The sequence below is a fragment of the Pituophis catenifer genome, unplaced genomic scaffold (assembly GCF_029215685.1).
Source record: "Pituophis catenifer annectens isolate HBS135680 unplaced genomic scaffold, rPitCat1.0.hap2 SCAF_6, whole genome shotgun sequence".
NCBI lineage: Eukaryota > Metazoa > Chordata > Lepidosauria > Squamata > Colubridae > Pituophis > Pituophis catenifer.
This window is the reverse complement of record NW_027256886.1, coordinates 24,038,346-24,062,947: the sequence shown is the minus strand read 5'-3', so window position 1 is coordinate 24,062,947 and position 24,602 is coordinate 24,038,346. Positions and strand designations below refer to the sequence as shown.

Sequence of the window (24,602 nt, the reverse complement as noted above, 5' to 3'; positions counted from 1 at the left end):
AGGAGCTTTGTGCAAAATGAAGCAGGATGATTCTGCATAGTGAAAAGGGAATTGAGGGCCTTCATTTTGATTTAGTCACTAAGCACACACAGTGACTCAGCAGTCACTGAAATGAATATTTCTTTCTTCTGCTGCATTTTAACAGCATGGTAACTTTCTCATTCTTGCTCAGTCCTTCTGACTGTAGACCACAGAGCAATGATGCTTAAAATATTAAATATCCTGCAGTGCAGGAAAGGAAAATGATGCTAATGTGGTTGGATTGTTTTCATTCATATTCTGTACTATTGAAGATACATTCTGTCAGGTTATTTAAATGTTGACTTATCACCACCAACCCAAATAAATGCATAAACCTTCTTTATGCTAGTCATTGGGTTATTTTATTCTCAAAGGAAGGGAAAGTAATCATCACATAACATCATGTACTGTGCACTTATCTTGGATGTACTAGTGCAGGCCCCAAGCTGCAGCAACTTCAATTGCATCATAGAACTTGAAGAATCAAAGCTAGTCAATACATACAGTAGATGGGAAAATATCCCAGTGAATTAGTACAAGATCTTTCTGAATCGGCCCCTCCTACTGAAATTTAGGCTGTTGCTGCAGAAGCATTATGTATACTGAGTTCACATGTACAAAACAGAAGTAGGATATAAATTTAATAAATATGACTTTAATAAAGTCATAAATTGCTATTACTGTAGATAAGATCTTGCTGAGTCTATTACTAACATAATCCTGCCTTGGATACTTTTATTTGATGACTTAGCTTTCCATCTTTTGTTACTGGTTTGTTGAAATAAAAAATGAGCTACTCTCAAAAATGCTTCCTTCTTGAATGTTTGATGGTTACATTTATTAATAGATGTTTCCTACATACATTCAGAGATTTGTAGATTAGCCCCAGTAGATAATAATATTTAATATTAATCAGCAGGAATACATAAAGTGCTTCCAAGAGAGTTCCCTTTTCTTCCCAAGAAACTAATAAACCTCAGCCTAATTCTCTCTAGTCATAGCAAACGTTTTATTGGCACAATAAACATCTTTACAAGTAACCAGTAGTTACGTACAGTTCTTTACTCCAGCAAGAAGTCCTGCATACACAACTCTTTCCTCCACTTGGTGCACTCTTCGTCCTTTATTCCTTTTTTCCTCTGTCTGTTCATTGTTTGCATCCTCCCTGGACAGGAAAGAAAGTGGTTAAGAAGATGGGAGGAGGAGGAAACTGTTTGGTCTTATAGGTAGTTTTTGACATAAGACCATTTGTTTAGCAAACATTTACTATAAAAAGTGACTTGCAGCCAGTCCTCACACTTATGACCATTGCACCATGCTGAGGTCACATGATCTCAATTTGGTTGTATTTACGACCTGTAGCATCCTGGTATCACATCACTATTTGTGATTTTCCTAGCCAACTTTGGACAAAGTCAATGAGGAAGCCAAAGCTAACAACATAACAACTGCAGCAAAAAAAAAAAAAGTTTTAAAATTGGTCACAGTCATATGATGGCTCACTTACAACCTCATTGCTTAGTGACAGAAATTCTGATCACAATTCTAGTCATAAGTTGAAGACTATGGATAGTTAGAAAGCATCTTTCAGCAGCAAGCAAATCCAAGAAGAAAGTTTTGTGAAGGAAGATAAACTTCACAAGGTGGAGAGCAGCAGAATAAAGTTTCAAAGTGGGCAGGGTTTCTACTTAGACAGTCCAGAAACCTGAGAGTTAAAAGAATGCTAAAATGAACTTTACTCTTGGCAAATGGCACATTCCATAAAGCAGAGCCAGTTGCAGTGTAGACTTCTGGCCTCGATGGAATTTGGGAGTATATAATTGATTTCTCTTTTAAAAAAAGTATCCACAAAATCTTTCCCAAGGGTTTGTTAAAGAGCTGAAAACAAAAGAATTTACAGGGAAGAAAAGTGTCTAACAAAACCATTATACTAATCAGTATAAAATTCCATTTTAATTCATGCAAATGTTGGGGACTTCTGAGATTGTATGTTATGATTTTTGGACTCTTTTTAGAAAATCTAGTCAGTAACTCAGACCAAATTTTCTAATCCACACCAACTGTTCCAGAATTACCCTGATCTTCCTTTTCTCTCATTGCATAAAATACTGTGACTTCTTTTTGATTGTCTTGCATTAGTTATTTATTTATTAGATTTTTGTGGGGGACGCATTGGCTCAGTGGTTAAAGATGCAGATTTGTCAGCAGAAGCTGATAGCCCATGTTCAAGACCCGAGCACTGCATGACGGGATGATCACTCGTCCTTGCCCCAGCTCCTGCCTACCTAGTAGTTCAAAAGCATACAAGTGAGAGTAAATAAATAGGTACCACTTTGGTGGGAAATAATGACGTTCTGTATGCTTTGGTATGTAGTCATGCTGGCCATATGACTACGGAAATTTCTTTGGACAACACTGGCGCCCTCTGCTAAGAGATGGAGATGAGCACGGCCCCTTGAGTTGGATACAACTGGACAGGGGAAAGCTTTAGCCTTTATTACTTTATAAGTAACTCAAAGTGATGAACACACCTGGTACTCCTTCCTCTTATTTTCCACACAACAATAGCCTTGTATAAGCTGAAAGAGAGTGATTGGCTTAAAGTTTTTCAATGCTAAATCATGACTAGAACTCAGCCACTTGGCTTGTAAGCCAGCATCTTAAGCACTATACAAAACTGGCTTTATGATAACTTCTCTGATAAGGCGGAAGGAGATGAGACTGCCAAGAATGCGGAACATGTTAACAAGATAAATAATAATTTTTAGAAAACATTTTGCCTGGGCAATTAGGTTATCACAAAACTTTGTGTTTTTTTCTTCCATTTGTTTTCTCTAAAAGGTCAGTATACCATTTAACTCTTAATAATTCCCTTGCTGTGAGATCTTCCATAGGAAGTACAGTTCATCCATATGTTTCTTCAGAGATTATTTCTGATTATTTCTAAACGTAAAATATACATCATTGTTTATTTACTGAGCTGTGAACAGTAGCAATCATTTGATCAATTCTAGTATATTCAGAAGTTCTTAAGAGTTGTAAAGGGAATGGGTATAGGACAGTTCTGGAATTGTATTAAATTTACATTTCAAAGTGAGCTCATCTGATATTCCAGTACCAGTATAAGGACTGAAACTTACTTCTTTTCTGGATTTGAATTTGGCAAGATTCTGTAGCCATCAGCACCAAATATATATGTGTGTCTGTGTGCTCATGTATCTATGTGTATACATATAATTTTCATGTAGAATTTTTTTAGAAATCTGAACAGGATTAAAAAAAAACCCTAATGAAGTATGCAAAACTAACCAGAGAAAAATAGACCAGAAAATTCCCAACCAAAGACATTGAGGGCTAAGTTACAACTTACAGCTAGTTCTCAACTTATAAATATTCATTTAGCAACTGAAGATAAAAGGTACTGGAAACAGTTACAAGGAATACTTGTACTTACAAGCATTGCAGCATCTCTATGGTCATGTGATCAAAATTCATTGGCATTTGGCATGTATTTAGGATGGTTGCAGCATCCCAGGGTGATATGATCACCTATTGTAACCTTCCTATCTGGCTGCCAACAAGCAAAGTCAATGGGGAAAGCAAAGTAAAATTGGGTGTGACTCACTTAACAATTGCCTTATTTAACAGTGAAAATTTTGGTCCCAATTGACATAAATTGAGCACTACCTGAAGTTTAAATTCTTAGGAAAAAAAGCTTGTTACTTCAAGAATAAAGGTTAGAAGTTTGTCTTTCTGTTCACTCTATCTTTTTAACTATAGAGCAGCCTTGTTGAACCTGGTTCTCTCCAGATGCATTTAAATTCCAGTGCCACAATCCTAAAGAACTAGATGGGATTTTTGGAAACAAAGATCTAATGCATCTAGAGAACAGCAGGTCACTTATGTCTGTTGAGATTATCAGTCATCCAGTTCATAGTTGTCTCATTTTCAAAAAGCAACTGGATCAAAACCAGTGAAGCTTCTTGGGTGAGAAGTGAAATGTCTTCTTTCTTTGGGGAAAAACAGTCCAGCTGCCTTTTGAAAAAGCATCTATAAGACACCAGATCACTTGAACTAGAGTAAGTATAAGGTGAATAGGGAGCCTACCATGCTGGCCAGAGCTTTCTAAGACTTGTGATGGATTTGGAATGCAGAATGCTTTGGAAGCTAAATCTTATCCCCTGACTTTATAAATCATCCGGAACATTTGAGCTATTTTTACCTTGTGTTATGTGTATTTGAAACTTGTAACCCACTTTGATAATTTCACTTTGATGTAAAAGTGGGGTATAAATCAAAACAATAAAGTACTTCTAATTGGTACATTAGATTATCCAGTCTGTGTAGCGAAGAAACTAGGAAAGAAAATTTTCCTTGTTTCTCTTTGCTATGCTCTCTCTATCTTTAAAATTAATCTGAACAGTAGTCGTGGACTCAATGTATGCAGGCTACAGCAACTTCATACGGTTTTACTTTGCAACACTGATAGTAAAATACAATTAAAAACTGTCATCATTATGAGGTTTCATAAAAATAATACTATAAATAGTTTTTATAAAAGAAAAGATCTTTTGAGAAGTGCCATTTTAACGTATATGTATCTTACAATGTAATTGCTCTGTGAAAAGAATAAAAATGTTGTTCTTTTATAATTGCTGTAAGAATTATATTGGTACAATATGAATGGTCCCTGCCCAGTTCCATCAATTGGCTACTAATTAGTTTATCTAAAAGCTTAACAAGAAACGAGTGTTGTCTTTGTCTCCTGCATTTGAGGCTGAAGTAATTAATGTCATATATAAAAATTATCATGCCTTTTTTCTTGTGAAAGCCTTCAGTTTGATGGGGAAAAAAGGGAAAAATGCAAGAAAGTCTTATAGGTGAAATGTTGTGTTCTTGTTTTAAAGTACTAAGAGTTCAAATGATGTGTGTACAGGTAGTCCTCACGTAGCAACCAGTAGAAGTTATGGTGAATCCCACAAAGGTACTTATGACCTGATTCTAAAGTTTTGGTAGCACACATGCACATACACACAAAGTCACATGACCACATTTTGAATACTTAGCAACCAGCTCATCTTTATGGCCAGTTGCAGCATCCCACGGTCACGTGACATGGTTTACTATAGGTTTTCTTGCAGGAAACTGGCTGAAAAGGCCAGTTGCCAGCAAAAATGCCCATAACAATGCATTGACTTGTTTAATGAATGCAGTGTTCACTTTATGGCCATGGTGTTTGCTTAACCACCACTGCAAAAAAGGCTGTAAAACCAGGCTGATCACATGGGTGCCTTGACTTAGGACCATCATGACTTAATGACAGAAATTCCAGGCTCTGTAAATGCTTTGTGTTTCTTCTTGTACTGTTATCCTAGCTTGTCACATTTCTATTTGATAAAGTCAAAACATTAGGCAGCATCTTCTCTAACTGGGCATTTACTGATTGGAAAGTGTGGGCTGCCAAGGAGATTTGAGAGGGAGAAAAAGAACTCTGAACAGCAACAAGTGTAGTACCCTCGTAACATTTTCAAAAATAAAGCTGAAAAGCATCACCAAAATAAATTCAAATAAAATGCTGAAACAGTTTAAGAATAAGGTAGAAAGGCAAAAAACAAAACAAACCACATTTTCACAGCAGAAAAGAACTTGAGGATTTAAATTGAAAATTTTAAGATAGCTTCAGGACAAACATTACAGGACAAACTCTAGCAGCAGGAATCATACATATTGTAGTTTATTCCAAAGGAAGGCCAAGCATATAGATCCTGAGTTTTTCTGTGCCTTGGGATGAGTTCCTCTTAAGATGCCTTTGCCAGTGGAAGGAGGCACCCTTCTGATTGCCCCTTTCTCCACCCGTTCTTGCATACCTACTGTGGAAACATGACTTGATTGTCCAGAACAGGGGTAGTGTGCAAACTTTATCTCCTTCCCTTACAGTTCCTGGGATCAGTTGCTGGCTCAAATGCCTTCCTTGAACAGGAAGCTTCTTCCATTTATGAGAGGGTCAGTTAACACCATTGTCTGCATGCATAAATGTTGCATTTTTTCAAAATAATTTAATGTAGAAAGCTTTTTTGGACTACCATTTACATTTGACTCTCTTGCGCTCTCTCTCTCTCTCTTTCTCTTTTACCAGCCAATGTTTTCAGTTGCACCAAGCCTAGCCACCAACGCTTCAACAGCCTTTAACCCCTATTTGGGGCCAGTTTCTCCTGGCTTGGTCCCAGCAGAGATCTTGCCAACAGCACCAATGCTGGTTGCAGGGAATCCTGGTGTGCCAGTTCCTGCTGCTGCAGCAGCAGCAGCACAGAAGCTAATGCGGACGGACAGATTGGAGGTAGGAAATAATTTGCCTCCCAGTTATGGTTGTTTTGATCAGCCAGGTATGGCTCATTGATTCTGTAAATGTAATCCTACTTGGGATATTTTATGGAAGGAAGTGCTATTCAGAGAAAAGCCTTTGCCCATCAGCAGTATAATAATGTGATTATAATGTATCGGGCTAATTCTCGAAAAGGAACTAATGGATTTCAAACCCCACCAATTTCCGTACTTACCAAAACAATACTATTTCTAACAAGAACAACATTAAAAGCTATAGATCTTCATCAGCAATAAACTAGGACTGGATTCACACAACGTGCTTAATTGGTTTATTGAATTAAACCATCTTCTGTGTTTACACAATACTTTCAATTACAAGCGAAGTGAACAACCTGGCTTCAAATACGATGACTCACAAAAAATAATAGTAATAAGCAGTGGTGAAATCCAAATTCTTTTACTACCGGTTCTGTGGGCTTGGTGGGCGTGGTGTGGCTTGGTGGGTGTGGCAGGGGAAGGATACTGCAAAATCTCCATTCCCCACCCCATTCCAGGGGAAGGATACTGCAAAATCTCCATTCCCACACCACTTCAGGGCCAGCCAGAGGTGGTATTTGCCAGTTCTCCGAACTACTCAAAATTTCCACTACTGGTTCTCCAGAACCTGTCAGAACCTGCTGAATTTCAGCCCTGGTAATAAGGTTAAAACTCAACTCAGCATGTGGTGCAGACACAAGGTCTTTAACTTGCCCAGTAGAGCATGTTGTATTGGGTATGGCATAGGACTGGACTCCAATGCAGAGCTGAGTATGTTTTAAGTCTTTGCATAGGCAAAGTAGATAGGCCAGTGGCCTATGTAATATGCTGGGTGGCTTGTATAAATTATTTTTTTCCAGCTTTTTTTCCCCCTGTGGTTTTCATGTTAGAGAAGGTAGAAAACCTCAAACACAAAAACCATTCTTTAACCATCCCCACCGCCACTAATTATATTGATTTAAAGCTGACTACCGCATTTTTTGGAGCATAAGACCCACCGGAGTATAAGAGACACCTACCTTTTTTGGTGAGGAAAAGAAGAAAAAGAAATCTCCGTCTTCTTCTGCGCAATTTTGCCTTGTTGCTGCAAACAGCAAACAGCCTGCTTTACTTTTATTTTCGTTTTCAGCATAGCTTGATTAGCACAAGGAAATTAGCACTGGGGGCCAGTGGGTGGGCAGGGCTACATTGGGTGTATAAGATACACCTAAATTTTCACTCCCTTTTAGGGTGGGAAAAAAATGTGTCTTATACTCCGAAAAATATGGTATTTTGTTGCCAAATTCCAGCAGATTCTTCTCACAGAGCTGAGGGGCTGCAGAAGCACAAGAAGGTCATTGGTTACCCATCCTTTCATGATGTCGCTTATCTTAACATTTTTGTCTCTTGGTAAATTTATAGGCAATTAATGAACTTCATTCAAATCCCAGCCAGTTTTTTAACAGCCCGCAAAGTGCATAACTGCAGTTAGATCTTTAAAATCTTATATCAAATGATAAATGATTGTGGCATATCTTTCTTTTAGAGGATGAAGAAGATTGCAGGTAGTCCTCAACTTAAAACCATTCATTTAGCTACCGTTCAAAGTTAAAAAGGCACTGAAAAAACTGGCTTATGACCAGAGGTGGATTTTTGTGCAGTTTATTTTATGTGTGGTGGGGTGTGGATGTTGGAAGTTTCAGATTTGGTCCATGTGGGTAGGTTTTCAGGATACTTGGTTTTGCATACAATGCAGTGGTGAGGATGTCAGGAATGGCAGTTTGTTCTCTTTTCACTGTCTCTGGTAAATTTCATCCCTAATCTCGTGGAATTAAAGTTTTGAAGAGTGATTTCAATTTGAGTTTATTTTAGAATGACAAAGATGTCACTGGCACATTTGAATTCCCATTGTTATAGATCATCTTCTTTTATGCCATCTGTATATCTTAGTCATAGTGGATATGCTCCTTTGCCAGGAATAGTTTTCAACTAAGAGATTTTGATGGGCCTTTTCAGCATCTTATCACATTTTAGTAAAGCCATCCCTCAACCAGTTTTCAGCTGCAGCTTGGACAATGAAGTCTTCCTTATGCTAGTCCATACTCTGTCTGATTTGTCTGTTAAACACAGACAGGAGGAAGCATAATGCTTAGTCATTCTGCTTATTCTTTTTACAATCCAGAGAGTATTGGAAAGAAATTATATTAAAGGGGTCAGAACTCTGTAAACCAGCTTAGTAATAACTGAAATAGAACAGGATTTATTTTGGTGTGGACTGGAGGAATAAATCATCAAGGAATTTGAAAATGAGATGGATCTGACCAGGAGCTGTAGAAAAATAAAATCACCAGCTCATCCTTACAAGAGAGGCATTTGGACTATGGCTTCACTTAGAGACTTCTTTGTTTAACAACCAGACTGCCAATCCCAATTATTGGCACTAAGTGAGGACTTCCTGTATTATTAACAGTTTGGAAAGTCTAAGAAAGCCATCACAGCTAACATGAGCTATTGGCAGGAGCCACATTGATATTATGTGCATCACAATTCCATCGCATTAGTAATATGAATTATGTGATATAAAGACAAGCTAAAATATCTGATTTACATTACATGATGAAGCTATGATATATAGTTATCACATATCACCTGCAGATGCCCTGCAAAGAGCCATCTTGTTAAATTCATATTTTGTTCTTGCTTTTATGATTTAATCAAAAGCTTTAAATTTTACTGATGATGTTGCTCTATGTAGCTGTATGTTGGGGGGGGGGGAGGGAGGGGAAAGCCAGCTTCAAGTTCCCTGAATCTCCTATCCTGAATTAAGGGATTACAGGGTCATAAAAAGGGAGTTTTTACAAGGAAGGTAAACAACAATTCTTATTTAAAAATAACAGCCATCAAAATCTGATTTGACAAATATATTTGCATTACAAAGCTTTCCGTTTCTAGAAAATTCTTGTAAGACTTCTAATATAACACCCTTGCACTTGTAAATTGTAAAGGGAAATTTCTTAGTAGCATGAGAAAAAAAATCATTATTTTATGTTTGTGACCTATATGAGAAACTATGAGTGATACAAGTGAGAAACTAACAGAATCCATCTTTTTTACACCTTTGGCTAGAGGGGTGGGGGAATTGGGCTGTTTTATACCAGGTGGGATTATTTAACAATTGACCCAATGCAGTGCTTGTTTTTACAGTATTTTCAACCCACAAATTAACCTCCAATTCAGATCATTTTACAGTTATTCTGGCAATATATAATGACATTATCTGGGAAGATTCATCTTTCAGAAAACTAAAAAACATCGACTTCTTTCTTTGTCTGCATGTGCATCATCTCCTGACAACTGCCTGGACAAGTTCCTGCAATTTTCTTGGCAAGATGTTGTTTGCCATTACCTTGTCCCTACAGCTGAGAGAGATTAGATGGTCCAAAGTCACCCAGCTGGCTTTGAAAGTCAGAGCTAGATCTCCTGGTTTCTATCCTAGGACTTAACCACTATACCAAATTGGCTCTTACTCTATTCTTTAGAATCTCCATAATTCTATCTCCATAATTCTAAGAAAGAATATTGTCAATCCTTCCTGATAATTACTAATTCCTCCCCATTGACCAGAGGATCAGAATAGATGTGACATAATGCATAAGTATGTAGGAAGTGTATTTTGTGCTGCACATGAGTTCTATACTGGAGTAGCTTCCTTTTTAAGGCATTTCGGTTGTTTTTCCTTACCCCTTTTTCTTTAAGAACTAGATCCACAAAACAGGTCAACTGAATGACTTCAAGTGTTCCCATTAAATAACTTATTGAGCGGAGTTAGTTTAAAATTTTATATAACTGAACCTGCTTGGATGAAATTTCACTGACCAGTTAAACATGCTAATTTCCTTGGTAATGATTCCTACTGATTATTCATTCCCACACAGACCAGGAACGTAAGTTACATTTCATCGGATTCTGGTTGGTTTGGGAAAGAAGTAGAAGTAGCATAATTTACTTAGAGGTAACTTAGCGGTAACATAATTATTGACTTGGAAAAACATCTGATTTGCTATTGTCACTTTTGCTGGTCAGAGGAATTAACTGGAATTGAATTAGACAGTATTCAGTTAGTCCTTGGCTTCAGATCATTTGTTCAGCAATCATTTGAAATTACAGTGACACTGAATTAAGGGACAACCAATCCCAAAAGTTTATTTATTTATTAAACAAATTTAAGCTTCACATACAGTGACTCTAGTCAGTGTACAACATTAAAAGTCCACAGTTAAAAGTCCACAATAATCCACAGCCCAGCCCCTACCCCACGACACAACAGTTGTAATTGTAAAGGTCATCTGGGATGGCAGAGTGCAGGATGGTAGGTACCTCAGAGTACAGGGTGACAAGAGCACTTGCAGGTGGGACTCGGCTAAATCTTGGCTGAGATTTCCTGGGACTCTGTGGCTTTGTGCCACACTGCTTGAGTGACTGGAGATTTGCGCTGAACTGCAACTCAGGGCCATCTCATAGCTCCAGAGTTGTCACATGCCAGGAAACCCCTGAGCTTCTGCATAGCAAGCAGCACCAGAGCTGTGTAATTCAGGGCCTCTTGCCACCCCACTAGGCATGGTGCAAGGCAGATAAAAAGGATAGACAGGAGATAGGGAGAAGCAGTTGAAGAGAAGCAGTCCCTTACCAAGGCTTAGAATATCTTGGATCAGGGTGGATCTTTTGCTAATAACTGATGGAATTAATTTACCAGCAGCAGTGGGGAATATGTTAGGTGCAAATAACTAGGAACATTTGTTAAATTCAAAGCACAGAAGAGTTTGTTATTGCTCTCTCTAACACAAAAATCTAGTTAGCTAACGGTCAAAGCTAAACTGGCACTAGATAAGGGTCAACGGAATTCACAGCGGACTGAACTTGGGTCTTGGAATGCATTGATTCCAAACTGATGATACGTTTAACCCTGCTTTCCAGCTCAGCTTGTACTTCTACAGAATTCCAGAATTACCCTGCTAAGTGAAGCAGACATTTGACATGCTTTATGACCACATCACCTAGCCTCAGAAAGAAATTACTATTACTATGATAATAATTTCTGGTCCCAATTACCATAATAATTTGAGGACTATCTTTATATCAACATCTATACTTAGAGAAAATAATATTCTAATAATTATAGAATACTGAATTGTTTTTTATAAGACTTTGGCCATACACACCCAGGTTAAGGACAGGTTCACAGGGCAGGTTCAGGGGAGGAATACCCATTTGTAAACATTTTCCCCGCGGTTGACATTTGCAAGCAGCACTTGGAAGAGTTGTAACCGTAAATTGGGCCTGTGGAGTGTCTGCAACATTGATTAGTAATTGGAAGAAAGCACAGCAAGGAGGATGCAAAGAGAGAGGAATGACTGAAAGTGTTTTTCTTTTTCAGGGCTAATTGGGCAATTTTCGATCTGCTGTTATTTGTTTTGCTGAGTCTGAGGGACTTGTCTCTGGAATGGGACTCTTGCTCTGCTGTGTGTTAAGTAGGGAAATGGAACAAGGTAGTTCTCCAGCGCGCTGCCTGGAGAATCCAAATAATGGGTAGTTCCTCAGCTTCATTGCTGGACTGGGTGACTGTTTCTTTAAGAAACATCCTTGGCCACTCCTCCTTTGCCTGGCTAATCTCCAGTTCATTCACTCAGTCAAGTGAGAGACTGGGTTTTTTCCTTGGCTCTAGCAATTTGGCTGGTGAAATACCTCATTATTTGGATTTTCCATCTGAAATTCTTCTAATAACTTCTTCAGAGTGGTGTGGATTCAGTGTCACAACGAACGGCCCTGTTGTTACTGCGCCGGGTGAGTTAGCCTGGGGTTCTATCCAGGGGACTCCTCTCCGCTATTTCTTTATGTAACAGACTCCTCGGAGCTCTACCTGAAGGCAACTCCGAGTGATTGGCCTGCCGCCGGGGTGCTGCGTGGGGGTCTGGATAGCCGGACCCCCCCCCCTCTGCCTCCCACACCACTCCAACGATCTCTGTGGCGGCTGGGGGTCCCTACATTACCCCGCAAACCCCCTTGATCGCTTCCTCAAGGTCTGAAGCGATCGTAATTCAAAGAGCGAGCCGATTCCCCTTTTTTTCTGCTGGCAGCGCTCGGCGGCTAGGCTGAGCTGAGCGCGCCGTTTGGATTTGATTGACGGCTTCGGCGCTCGACCGTTATGGCGTTGGCGGCGAAAATTCTAGCCGCGCGCCATTTTTAAACTGCCTCAGCGCTTCTCAGGCTTCTCGTGATTTCGGCTACATAGGTCTTTGCTAGCCGTGTGCGCCTGTTTTGGGGAGCCTAGCAGCTTCCCTCTCCTGTCCTATCTTCGGCGCTTGGGAGCTGAGGCGCTTGAGGGCTGAATTCAGCCTAGCGCCCGTTTATTGTCAGCCCTGCAGTTTTCCCGCCATTTCTGTTGCTGGGCGGGACGAATCTGCCACAGAGTGTGGTGAAGATGGGCTGATCCACTATGGTTTGATATCCAAAGCTGAAGCCACTCCAACCTCCTTTCTCCTAGGCAACCCTGGGTTCCTTTGTGGCCAATAGGCTGGGGGTGTTGTGACACCTGTTTGCCCTGATTAATTGGTTCCTTTTTCCGAAGTTTGCTCTTTCCTCCTGATTGGCTTATCCCTGGATATATATATATATAAAATAATAATAATAATAATAATAATAATAATAATAATAATAATAATAATAATAATAATAATAAATGATAGGAGAAGTGGAGCTCTCTAAATATTCGGTTTATGATAAGGAATCTTTATAATACCAAAAAAAAACAAAAAAAAAAAAACGAATTAATTAATTATTTTGCATCTCTGACTTGTTTCAGCTGCTTACCTTTTCTGTGTCGTCGTTATGGCGGATTCGGACATGTCTTCCGACATTGAGCAGGTCTACAGTCCTCCTGAGACCAGGAAGAGAGCTAAAACCTCATCCAAGGGTCCTAAAAATCGTGAAGTCAGGGCTAGGTCTGCCAGCCCTCATTCTTCTAAACGCTCCTCTGCTGCTGACAGAGCTGAGGAAAGGAAGCGTAAGGCCTTTGAAAGGCAATATCTTCTTGCCCAACAAAGAGCTCAACCTTGTCATCGCCAGCTGTCTCCAGCCAGGCCACTCCCTGAGCCTCAAGCTACATCTGGGTCGCCTCACGGCTCTTCTGATGTTCAACTTTTGAGAGCTGCGGCCTTCCCGTCTGTGGACCCAGGACCCAGTGCACCTGTCACCCGACCTCTGGGAAAGTCCCCTCCAGAGGCTACCTTTACGCCAACTGCAGCTGGTCTTCGCACATCTGAGGGCCTCCAGCCTGCGCTTTCTAGGGACATCCAGGATCTCGTGTCTCAGACGATGTCTCGCATCCTGTCTTCGGATCCTCACCAAGTGCCTCACGCCCCGGCCAGGGCTCAGCCTCCCTTGGTTCATGTCTGTGATGATCCGCGACTTGCCTATTCTTATCATCCGGATCCCCTTATCATGGAGGACTCTCCTTGGGAGGAAGACGAGCTCGAGGAAGGGGAATTATCCGAGGATGAGGATCTAACTCCGGAAAGGCCTGCTTTTACGGGACTTTTCCGACCTTCCATGTTTAAGTCCTTGCTCCACAAGGCCAAGGTTACAACTAACATGGGGATTGCTCCATCTCAATCATCTCAGACCTCGGATCCCAATCCCCATGGTGACTTATTTCTCCTGCAGAAACCGGACCAGGATTTTATCCCATGTCCGGAATTATTCACCGATGTGGTTCAAAGGTCCTGGTCTCAGCCGGCCTATATCTCGGCTCCCACCGGTCTTGACAAACGATTGTATTGCTCTGATCCTTCCTTCCAGGACCTGATCCAGTTGCCTGCTGTTGACCCCCCGGTGGCCCACCTTACGTCTTCCTCGGTGATATCTAACGACGTCCTTGATGGCCTCAAGGCCGAGGACAGGAAGTCTGAGCTGTCTCTCCGTAAGACACACCAAGCCGCTGCTTGGGCCATCAGGTCTTCTACTGCGACTTCCTTCTTTGCCCGCGCATCGCTCATCTGGATGCGCCAATTACAGGAGCGGCTCCCACCCGAGGACAGCAGGCTGCATCACGACATTAATAAAATCATTGCAGCCACTGAGTACTGTGCGGACGCCTCTTTAAATGCAGCAAAGTTTTCGTCCCGGGCCCTTGTTTCCAATGTCACCACCAGGCGTCTTCTTTGGCTCCGCCATTGGAAGGCGGACCTCAAGTCAAAGTGGAAGCTGGCATCTGCTCCCTACAAGGGGTCTCTCCTCTTTGGTGACGCTTTAGACCCTATCCTTGTGGAGGACAAGGATAAGCGTAAAATCATGCCATCCTCCTACAGGCGCCACGATAGGCGGTTTACCCCTTATGGCCAGCGTCAGCCTTTTCGGACTGATTCCGGACCCAGGGGGTCCTACTTTCCAAGACAACATTACTCCTACGGAGCAGATCGGGCCTTTGATCGGCCCGCCTACCGTGATCGAGGCAGAGGCCAACCCTCCTCCAGACGCCAGTACCGCGGAGCATCCAACCGATCTTTCAGGAGGGGCAAGTGACTATTCCGCAGAGCTTCCTATCGGTGGTCGTCTTCTCCATTTTTTGCCCCAATGGATCTCTTCCACAACGGATGCTTGGGTCCTTCAGACTGTGCGCTTCGGTCTCACCTTGGACTTCCTCTCCAGCCCTCCGAGCCGCTTCCTGCGGTGTCCTCTTCCGAGCAATCCGGCAAAGAGGGCGTTAATGGACGCAGAGGTTCAACACCTACTCAACATCTGCGCTATCGAGCCAGTGCCAGTAGAACAACGGGGCTCCGGGTTCTACTCGCGCCTGTTTCTCGTCCCCAAGTCCTCCGGGGACTGGAGAGGGATCTTGGACCTAAAAGCATTGAACAAGTTCGTCAAATACCACCATTTCAAGATGCACTCGCTCAGATCGATTCTGCAGGGCGTCCGACGAGGCGACTTTATGACATCAATCGATCTCAAGGAGGCTTACCTGCATGTCCCGATCCGTCCTTGTCATCGACGGTTTCTTCGATTTGCCTATGCCAACAGGCACTTCCAGTATCGGGCCATGCCGTTCGGCCTCTCGTCCGCCCCTCGGACCTTCACGAAACTGCTGGCTACATTAGCAGCTTCTCTGCGACAAGTCCCCATCAGGATTATGTGCTATCTGGACGACATCATTATCCTTTCTGCCTCTCGTCATCAGGCTGTCGTCGATCTGAAAGTCGTTTCTCGTGTCCTGCGACAACACGGGTTCTCCCTGAACCTCAACAAAAGTCAAATCTGGCCTACCACTCGCATCCTCCATCTGGGTGCTCTCATCGACTCCATCAGCTGCCGGGTTTTCCTATCCCCCGACAGGATTCAAAGCATTCAGTCATCAGTGACCAAGGTTCTTGCCCGCAGGTCCGTGTCCCTGATCACCTTGTCCCAATTACTCGGCAAGCTAATTTCGTGCATCTCCATCGTCCCGTGGGCTCGTCTACACTCTCGCCCCCTCCAATGGTTCCTCCTGCCCTATCAGAGATCCCACCGGGCCTGTTCAAACATCACCGTGGTCCTTCCAACGACGGTACGGCTGTCTCTGAGGTGGTGGATCTCCCCGTCCATACAGAAGGGCTCCTTCTTCCTGGAACCCTGTCGCTTAACCCTGACGACGGATGCGAGTCAATTCGGCTGGGGCGCCCATCTGCAGTCGTCAGTTGTCCAGGGCCGCTGGTCCACTCGGGACTTACGGCACGACATAAATTGGCTGGAACTACGAGCGGTCCACCTCGCTCTCCGTCACTTCAAGACGTCTGTGAGAGGGCATCATGTCCTAGTCCTAACGGACAATACAACAACGAAAGCCCACATCAACAGAGAGGGGGGAACTCGCTCCAGACAGCTAATGGAGGAAGCGACCAGAATGCTCCTTTGGGCAGAGAGGAACGTCCTCTCCCTAGCAGCCGAACACATATCCGGGGTCGAGAACATCACGGCAGATTGGCTCAGCCGGACTCCAATAGATCAGGCGGAGTGGCGTCTAGCTCCGGCGCTGTTCGGGGAGCTGTCGAAGCGGTTCGGCCTTCCAACGGTCGACTTGTTCGCAACCCAGCTGAACACTCATCTTCCCCGGTTCTTCTCCCGGTTCCCCTGTCCAGGAGCAGAGGGGTGCGACGCTCTTCGGAGCAGATGGCCACAAGGCCTTCTCTACGCCTTTCCCCCATTGCCTCTCATTCCCCGAGTGATTCGCAAGTTGCTGGAGGAGAAAGCGGACCTCATCCTGGTCGCCCCCAATTGGCCGCGTCGCCCTTGGTACGCGGACCTTCGGAACCTCTCGGTGGAACGTCCTTGGCACATTCCCAACGACCGGATATCTCTCAGCCAGGGGGTCGTACTGCACCCAGATCCTCAATGGCTGCAGTTGACCGTCTGGCGTTTGAGAGGATCAGATTGAGGAAGGACAACATCCCGGCCTGTGTGATCCACACCATGCAGTCTGCCAGACGTGCATCCACTAACCGTATATACGACGCCACCTGGCGTGCCTTTTGCACATGGTGTTCCAAGTCTCATCAGGACCCTACTACTGCTTCTCCTTCTGACGTGCTTGTCTTTCTACAGGACGGCTTGGACCGTGGCCTTGCTCCTAACACCCTGAGGCGACAAGTGGCCGCCCTTAGCACAGTTCTGTCATCTGGGAACGATCGTCCTTTGACCCAGAATTCCAGTATACGGACATTTTTACGGGGCGCATCCAATCTCCGTCCTCCTACTATTCATAGATACCCAACCTGGGACTTGCCACTGGTTCTATCAGCTCTCATGTCACATCCCTTTGAGCCCTTGGCATCTATATCTCTACGATATCTAACGCTTAAGGTTGCTTTCTTAGTGGCAATTACTTCGGCAAGACGTGTGTCTGAGTTGGCGGCGCTTTCGGTACGGCCGGACCTTTGCGTGTTCCATCCCAACAAGGTGGTTCTTCGTACAGATCCTTCTTTCCTGCCGAAGATAAATTCTCTATATCACCGTGCCCAGGAGTTAATTCTGCCTGACTTTTGTCCGGCTCCTAGCCATCATCTTGAACAGCAATGGCATACCCTGGACGTTAAACGGGCTCTCCGCCGCTATATCAAACGGACTGCGGCCTTCCGTAAATCCGAAGCCTTGTTTCTGTCCTTCAATCCTTCTACTTTGGGCATGAAGGTTTCCTCATCCACGATAGGCCGTTGGATCAGGGCCTGCATCATCATGGCGTATCGCACAAGACGGGCTCCTCTGCCAGGGAAGATACTTCCACACTCCACCAGGAGCGCAGCCACCTCAGCGGCTTGGGCTACTCAGGCTTCCATCCTTGATGTCTGTAGGGCTGCCACGTGGACTACCTTGACTCCTTTTGTTAGACATTACAAAATTGACTCCTTTGCCTCGGCTGAAGCTTCTTTTGGACGTCGAGTACTGCAGTCTGTCCTGGCTGTTCCTCACCGGGGTGACGCAGCCTCCCACCCTTCTTCTAACTAGCTTGGGTATATCCCATTATTTGGATTCTCCAGGCAGCGCGCTGGAGAACGAACGTTGTCTTACCTGAACGTTCCTTCTCTGCGCGCTGATGGAGAATCCAACCCATCCCTGGGCTGCTTCCGGCCAGGACTGCCTTGTTTTCTCTTTCCTTCTGTTGTTTCAGGAATATACCATCCTCTGTTGACTTCGCGAATGAACTGGAGATTAGCCAGGCAAAGGAGGAGTGGCCAAGGATGTTTCTTAAAGAAACAGTCACCCAGTCCAGCAATGAAGCTGAGGAACTACCCATTATTTGGATTCTCCATCAGCGCGCAGAGAAGGAACGTTCAGGTAAGACAACGTTCGTTCTGCTGATTTTTTCACAGTTCTCAAAGGAACAGTCCTGCCAACCAATCAGTGAACCAAGAAAATTTTTTTTCTCCATCTAGGGCATTATTTGCAACTTTTTTGGAACCTGGAGCTGCTGCTTTAGACAAGCAGTCCCCATTCTTCACAACAATTATTTTGATAATGAATCAGCTCTGCCTGTTCAACCATCGTAACATCTTTCCCCACTATAAATAGGCAGCAGCTCTTTGTGTGGGACTTGGTCAGTCTCTCCCATCCAACTACAGATATCTTATTGCTAACATTTACATAGCATTCTTAAATTTGCCGATTTCTTTTCAGTCTCTATTCACAACCCTCCTGTAAGGCAGATTATTATTATCCTGGACACTCTGGTGATTAAGTCAAAATAATTTTATTTTCATCAAGAAGTTCTACCCTGAGATATAGTTATAAAGTACATTATTCATTCCTGTTCAAGAATATTTCCATTTAAATTTCCTAAATGGCAACATCAAGGCAATCGTGGCTAATCCCAGGAACTAAGTAGCATGAGGCGAGTTGGCAGAACAAACCTGGGAATATAAATTATGCAAGGTGAATTGGGAAGTTAAGAAATATCCTAGAATTGGCAGGAGTAGGACATAGCTGTAACCCTTACCCTATAACAGCTGGGCTTGAGGATGTCTTTATCTTTAAAAATGACTTCATTTAAGACCTCAGTCTGCATTCTGGATGGATTCAGATTCTGGTTCTCAGAATTCCAAGACAAAATTATCTTACCCTGAGTTTTTGTTTTTGTTTTTAACTTGATTTATATGCCGCCCTTCTCCGGAGACTCAGGGCGGCTTACAGTGCGTTAAGCAATAGCCTTCATACTTTTGTATATTTATACAAAGACAGCTTATTGCTCCCACAAACTGGGTCCTCAATTTACCTACCTTAGAAAGGATGGAAGGCTGAGTCAACCTTGAGCCTGGGGAGATTCAAATTTACAGTAATTGCAGACAGCTGGTGTTAATCCCAGTGCTATCAGTCTGCTGAGCCACCAGCAGTTAAGCATTGATTCATCTTTCCTGGTGTTATTAGAAGTGGCTGGTGATAATAGACATAGTGCAACAAGCAATGGAATGTTTTAATTACAATTGAATAAGCTGTTTTTCTCTATTTCATGTAAATGCTGAATTATAATTACAAAGCTTAGTTTACAAGGTCTGTCAGTGCATGGATAGGAAACTTTTTTAGAGCTATATGAACAAACAAGGATTGAAATAAATAAAGCAACTTTCGTAAACTATTTCTGCAGTTGACCAGCTAAAGAAACTATTTATCCCTGTAAAAATGCTACAGGTGTTAACAAAGACTTGACATGTTCATAGTACCCTCTGACTTGATGAACCAGTCATATTGGTTTGATTCATAGATTGCTTTAAGTTATAAAATCATGCTTTACAAACTACAATGGCAGGTTCATACTAAATGCTGAAACAAAAGTTGTTTCAGGAATGCATCTCAGACTAATCCTACCAACACAGCAGACATAACCACTGTAACAAAAGTCTAACAAAAATGCTACTTTATTGATTGGTTGTCTTCTCCAAACAAGTATCTAAATGTTTTAATTTTGCCAGAAGAGGAATTAGTTGTCCATTTCACTGTAAGGAAGTGTCTTCAGTGGACATTAAGGAAAGCCCCTTCCCAAATGGAAAAATTGCATTTCCAGTATTTTTATAGGGTGTCCAAGTCCATAAAAGTATGGGTAGCTTACAATTTTAGAAGCAAATAACAATAATAACATAGACAATACACTTTGGAAATTAAGGACATACCAAATAAATTTAAAATAAACTATAGAGGACTTCTTAACTTATCCCAAGGCCTGGGAGAATATCCTAATTTTCAAGACCTTTCACAACATCATGGTGGGAGCCATACAGCTCACCAGAGTGAGTTGTTCCAGAGGGTAGGTGCTGCAACAGAGAAGGCAGGCTTCCTACTTTCCAAAAGATTAATATTGCTTAATCAAATGTCAGAGATTATTAGAGATAGGCAGTCCTTCAACTAGTAAGATCTTATGCCATCATGGGCTCTGTGGTGATCACCACTATTGTGACTTTACCTGGAAGCCAACCTACTGTGATCTGCCCATTACTGCCCATTCTGTTCCATGCTGAACAAGCAGTAGCTTCCAGATGGTCTTCAAGGACAGTTCCTTGTATTACATTCCAATTGTCCATTCTTGAAGTGACTAGAGCATGAATGACCATCGGAGAGCGTCCTGATACAGGTACAGGTGTAATTGGCATACTAGATGAATATATGCAAAGGCCTTCTTGGTTACAGCTGCCCCATGCTCTTCAATGAAGAGTGTCCAGGAGATCCTTAGATAATACACTGCCTTAAATGGAGAATTTGACTCCCATACACGATTACAGATGGACAGTCCCCACCTTTGGAGGGCCCAAATATCCACAGTCATTGATGTAGAAGGGTCAAGTGTTGGAGCCTCGAGGCAAATACAGATGTGGTGCTACAGGCCAATCTCTCACCTCCTGTCAACCAGCCACAGGAGAACAATTGTAACCCATTGCCCAGTACACCAGTCCTCATAGCAGATCCTCACAATATCAAAATCCTCTTAAATCAAGGAGCACCGTCATACTGTTTCCATTCTATGTTCACCAAATGTCGTTGGCAAGTGTGATCCATGCTATTTGCATTTTGTGCCCTGATGTGAAATGGGTCTAGATTTCCTCTATGATCTGGAAAGCAAAATTGGGAGAGTAGATACATACCGTCCATAATTATTGTCTCTGGCAATCATTTTTGAGAAGTACTCGTACTACTGCCTCTTTTAAGTTCAGAGAAAGTACTTCCTCCCTCAGATGTCGACACTACCCCTTAGATCCAAACATAACTTACCTGCCAAGTAGCTTTAACAACACAGAAATGACATGAATCTAAGAAAATTGCGGCTATCTTACAATCTGTCCATTTTCTTGTTACTTGTAAAACTACTCTGTTTTCCCTAAAATAAGACCTCCCCTGATAATAAGCCTAATCAGGCTTTTGAGCACATGCACTAAAATAAGCCCTCCTGAAAATATTTAAACGCATGCGAAGCTGGTCCCCGCCATTTCCTCTGGCTTCCTCCATGTGCCCCAAAATAATAATACCTCCCCGAAAATAAGGCCAAGCACTTATTTTGGGGTTCAAAAAAAATATAACACAGGTCTTATTTTTGAGGAAACATGGTAATGTTAACCTTACTGAGAAATCAATTGGTCCGGCCTAACCAATGGGACTAACATTAGATTTGCTAGTCTGATTGTGTTTTACTTCCTTCTCCTTCTTATAGTCAAATTCACTGAATTATGCCCAAATGTTATCTGGTTGTTTTGGATTTGGAAAATATTTTACCCCCATTCTCTTGGTGGGGGGAGCTTAGGCATCTCTGTGAAGGTCATCTTCCTGACTTTAGAGACACAGGACCCATGGTCAGATACCCTTCCATCTTCAGCAATCAATGTGAATTTTAGACTGGTAATTATCAGTTGACACACTGCATTTCACTGTGCTGCCTGAAAGGCAATCTAGGGAGAATCTGCCATCCCAGGCAATTTTCAAGAAGCCCTGTTTCATAAATAAAGCTGGATGTGAAATCGGTATGTCCTTTTCTATTTTTTCCCCTTCCTTTCAATCAGGTCTGCTTTTTGGACACTGTCTAGATAAGTCCCTGCAATTTCTTTGGCAAGGTTTTTCCAGAGGGTTTTCCCGGTTTTTAACTGATGATTGTCTTTCTTCTCAATGCATATTATAAGACACTTAGAACATAGGCTGCAGATTGGACTATTTGCTGATTACTAGAAGTATACCTGGCTTTTCAATTAAAGTGATTCTTTCTTACCACTCAGTATCAGTATTTAAATCGCTCTGTCTTAAGGCCTAATTAGGACCATTTTGGTATAATGATTAAGGCCCCATCTGAAACTGGAAGACTCTGAGTTCTAATCCAGATTTAGGCATAAATCTAGCTGGATAACCTTGGGCCAATCCAGTTACTTTCTCTGAGCCCTAGGAAGGTGGCAAAGGCAAACCACTTCTGAAAAACCTTGTCAAGAAAACTGTAGGGACTGGCCATGCATTTTCTGAGAATTGGATGCAATTAAACTCAGAATGAGAAAAAAAGGCCTAATTGCTTTGGGAAATTGATACTTGCTTAACTTTCATTTAGTATGATTCACAATAAAGTCTGAAATAATTGCAAGAGAATGATGTTCACATTACATTATTTTCTTTGGTTCACTTTCAAATTTTTACTATAGCCCTTTTTCTGCAGGTTAAATTACAGTTTTAATCTTAATAATGGGGGGGAACTATTAATGTTGAAAAAAACCCCCACTATGAATGTAAAATGTATTTTAAAAGAAAATTGAAGAGCAAGATAAAAAAATTACATATACCTGTGCCCCCTCTTGTGTCAAAATTGTGAATAGCAGAGATAATAAATGCAGCTAGTGTCTTACGTAGCTAATAGTACTCAGAAAATGCTGTGCCAAAATATATACTTTAATTTCTTTGAAGGGTTGCTTTGTTTTTTAAAAGATAAGTCTGTTTTCTATCTTATTTTCACTATGCATAGAAATTCTTTGGAATTTCTCTTAGAGATGATTTTGAACATATTATTGAGAGACCATGCCTAATGTTGTTATATTCTGCTATACATATTTCCCACAGCCTGAAGCTTCATGATATGTTAATTGAAATATGGGACTAACATAGGCTATATATTAAAGGGCACACTACCCAATGTGGCATAATGTTTAAGATGTTGGATTTGGAATAGGAAAACCTAAGTTCAAGTCCATTCTTTATCATGGAAACACACTCAATTTAACACACACTTTGATTTAATTATTGTTTCTCTGCCCAATCTACTTCATAGGGTTCCCATTGCCATTGAGAGGCCAAAATGAAGCAAAGCTTTGTAGGGACTTTGAGAAAAGATGGGAATAAAACTAGCAAACAAATAACTCAATAAATAAATAGATAAATAGAAAGAGATTCAGTTTGGTCCAGAGGTTGAAGCACCAGACTAGAAACCAGAAGATTATGAGTTCTAATTCAGCCATGAATTAGCCATGAAAGCTAGCCATGAAAGATGACTTTGGCCCAATCACTCTCTCTCAGCCTAGTTCACCTCACAGGGTTATTGTTGTTCTGAGGAAAATTGGTGGAAGAAGGAGTATTAGATAATGTTCACTGCCTTATGTTGTTTACAAAAAAATAAAGGTGGGATATTAAATAAATAAATGACAATGACATAACCAAAATATTATCCATTAAAACCATGAAGAACAGATGATCTTTTATTACATAGAATGCAGGTGAATTTCTCAGCTGTTGCCTGAAATAACCACAAAAAAATGCAAAAATTCAACTCATTTGAATCCTTTTAGTAGTCTGATTGAATTGGAAATATTTTGCTTTTAAATTTGGGAAGCTTACATAAAAATTTGAGTTACATACATAAGCCAAACTATCAGAATGAGAAGCTGAGCCAGGCATAAAAAGGCAAAGATATCTTCTCAAGGTAAAACAAAACTGAATGGTTGAGGATTATTTATCTGTTGTTCCCAAATAACTTTCAACTTGTTGGGTTTAGTTTCTTTCCTGATGTAATTTTACTTGCATTTTTTCCTGCTGCCTGTAGGTATGTCGAGAGTATCAGCGTGGCAACTGTAACAGAGGAGAAAATGATTGCCGGTTTGCTCACCCTGCTGACAGTGCAATGATTGATACCAACGACAATACTGTTACTGTCTGTATGGATTACATCAAAGGGAGATGTTCAAGGGAAAAGTGCAAATATTTTCACCCTCCAGCCCATCTGCAAGCTAAGATCAAAGCTGCCCAGTACCAGGTCAATCAAGCAGCAGCTGCTCAGGCAGCAGCTACTGCAGCAGCCATGGTAAGTCCAGAAAAAAAATCAAATATATCTGTCTCATTGTCAGCCGCTGAGCACTGTTAATGAATTGAACCTCCTTACTAAAGATAGGATGGTTTGGGTATCCCATTCCACTTCAGTAAGCTGACAAGCATGTGATGCCAAATCTGCTCTTACATAGTGTCAGATTCTACTAAAAAATGTAGTCAGTTTGACTATGTGTATATTGTGCACAGATGTACATGCAAGATGTACATATTAGCTTTGTGCTGATACTATATAGTGAGAAGCAGTCATTTATTATGGGTCACCTGTACATTGATATTATTGATACGCATGCATATAAACCCTGACTGGCAAGTTTTTACATCATCTGCTACATAAGAATTACACAAGGAGCTGATGCATTCTTCAGTAGATCCCATGATCTGTCATT

General features: G+C 41.8%; 1 protein-coding gene across 14 annotated transcripts in view; it reads left to right on the top strand.

Moving 5' to 3' along the window:
- The window catches only part of MBNL1 (muscleblind like splicing regulator 1), a 181,016-nt gene that overhangs the window by 138,632 nt on the left and 17,782 nt on the right, over positions 1-24,602 (top strand). For 8 of the 14 annotated variants that reach the window (XM_070945533.1, XM_070945525.1, XM_070945520.1 and 5 more), the window contains 3 exons: positions 5,959-6,024; positions 6,158-6,358; positions 23,933-24,190. In XM_070945533.1, coding sequence (XP_070801634.1) covers positions 5,959-6,024; positions 6,158-6,358; positions 23,933-24,190 — 525 coding nt within the window. The remainder of the gene's footprint in view (positions 1-5,958; positions 6,025-6,157; positions 6,359-23,932; positions 24,191-24,602) is intronic. The other 6 variants (XM_070945524.1, XM_070945530.1, XM_070945529.1 and 3 more) reach the window with 1 other exon arrangement.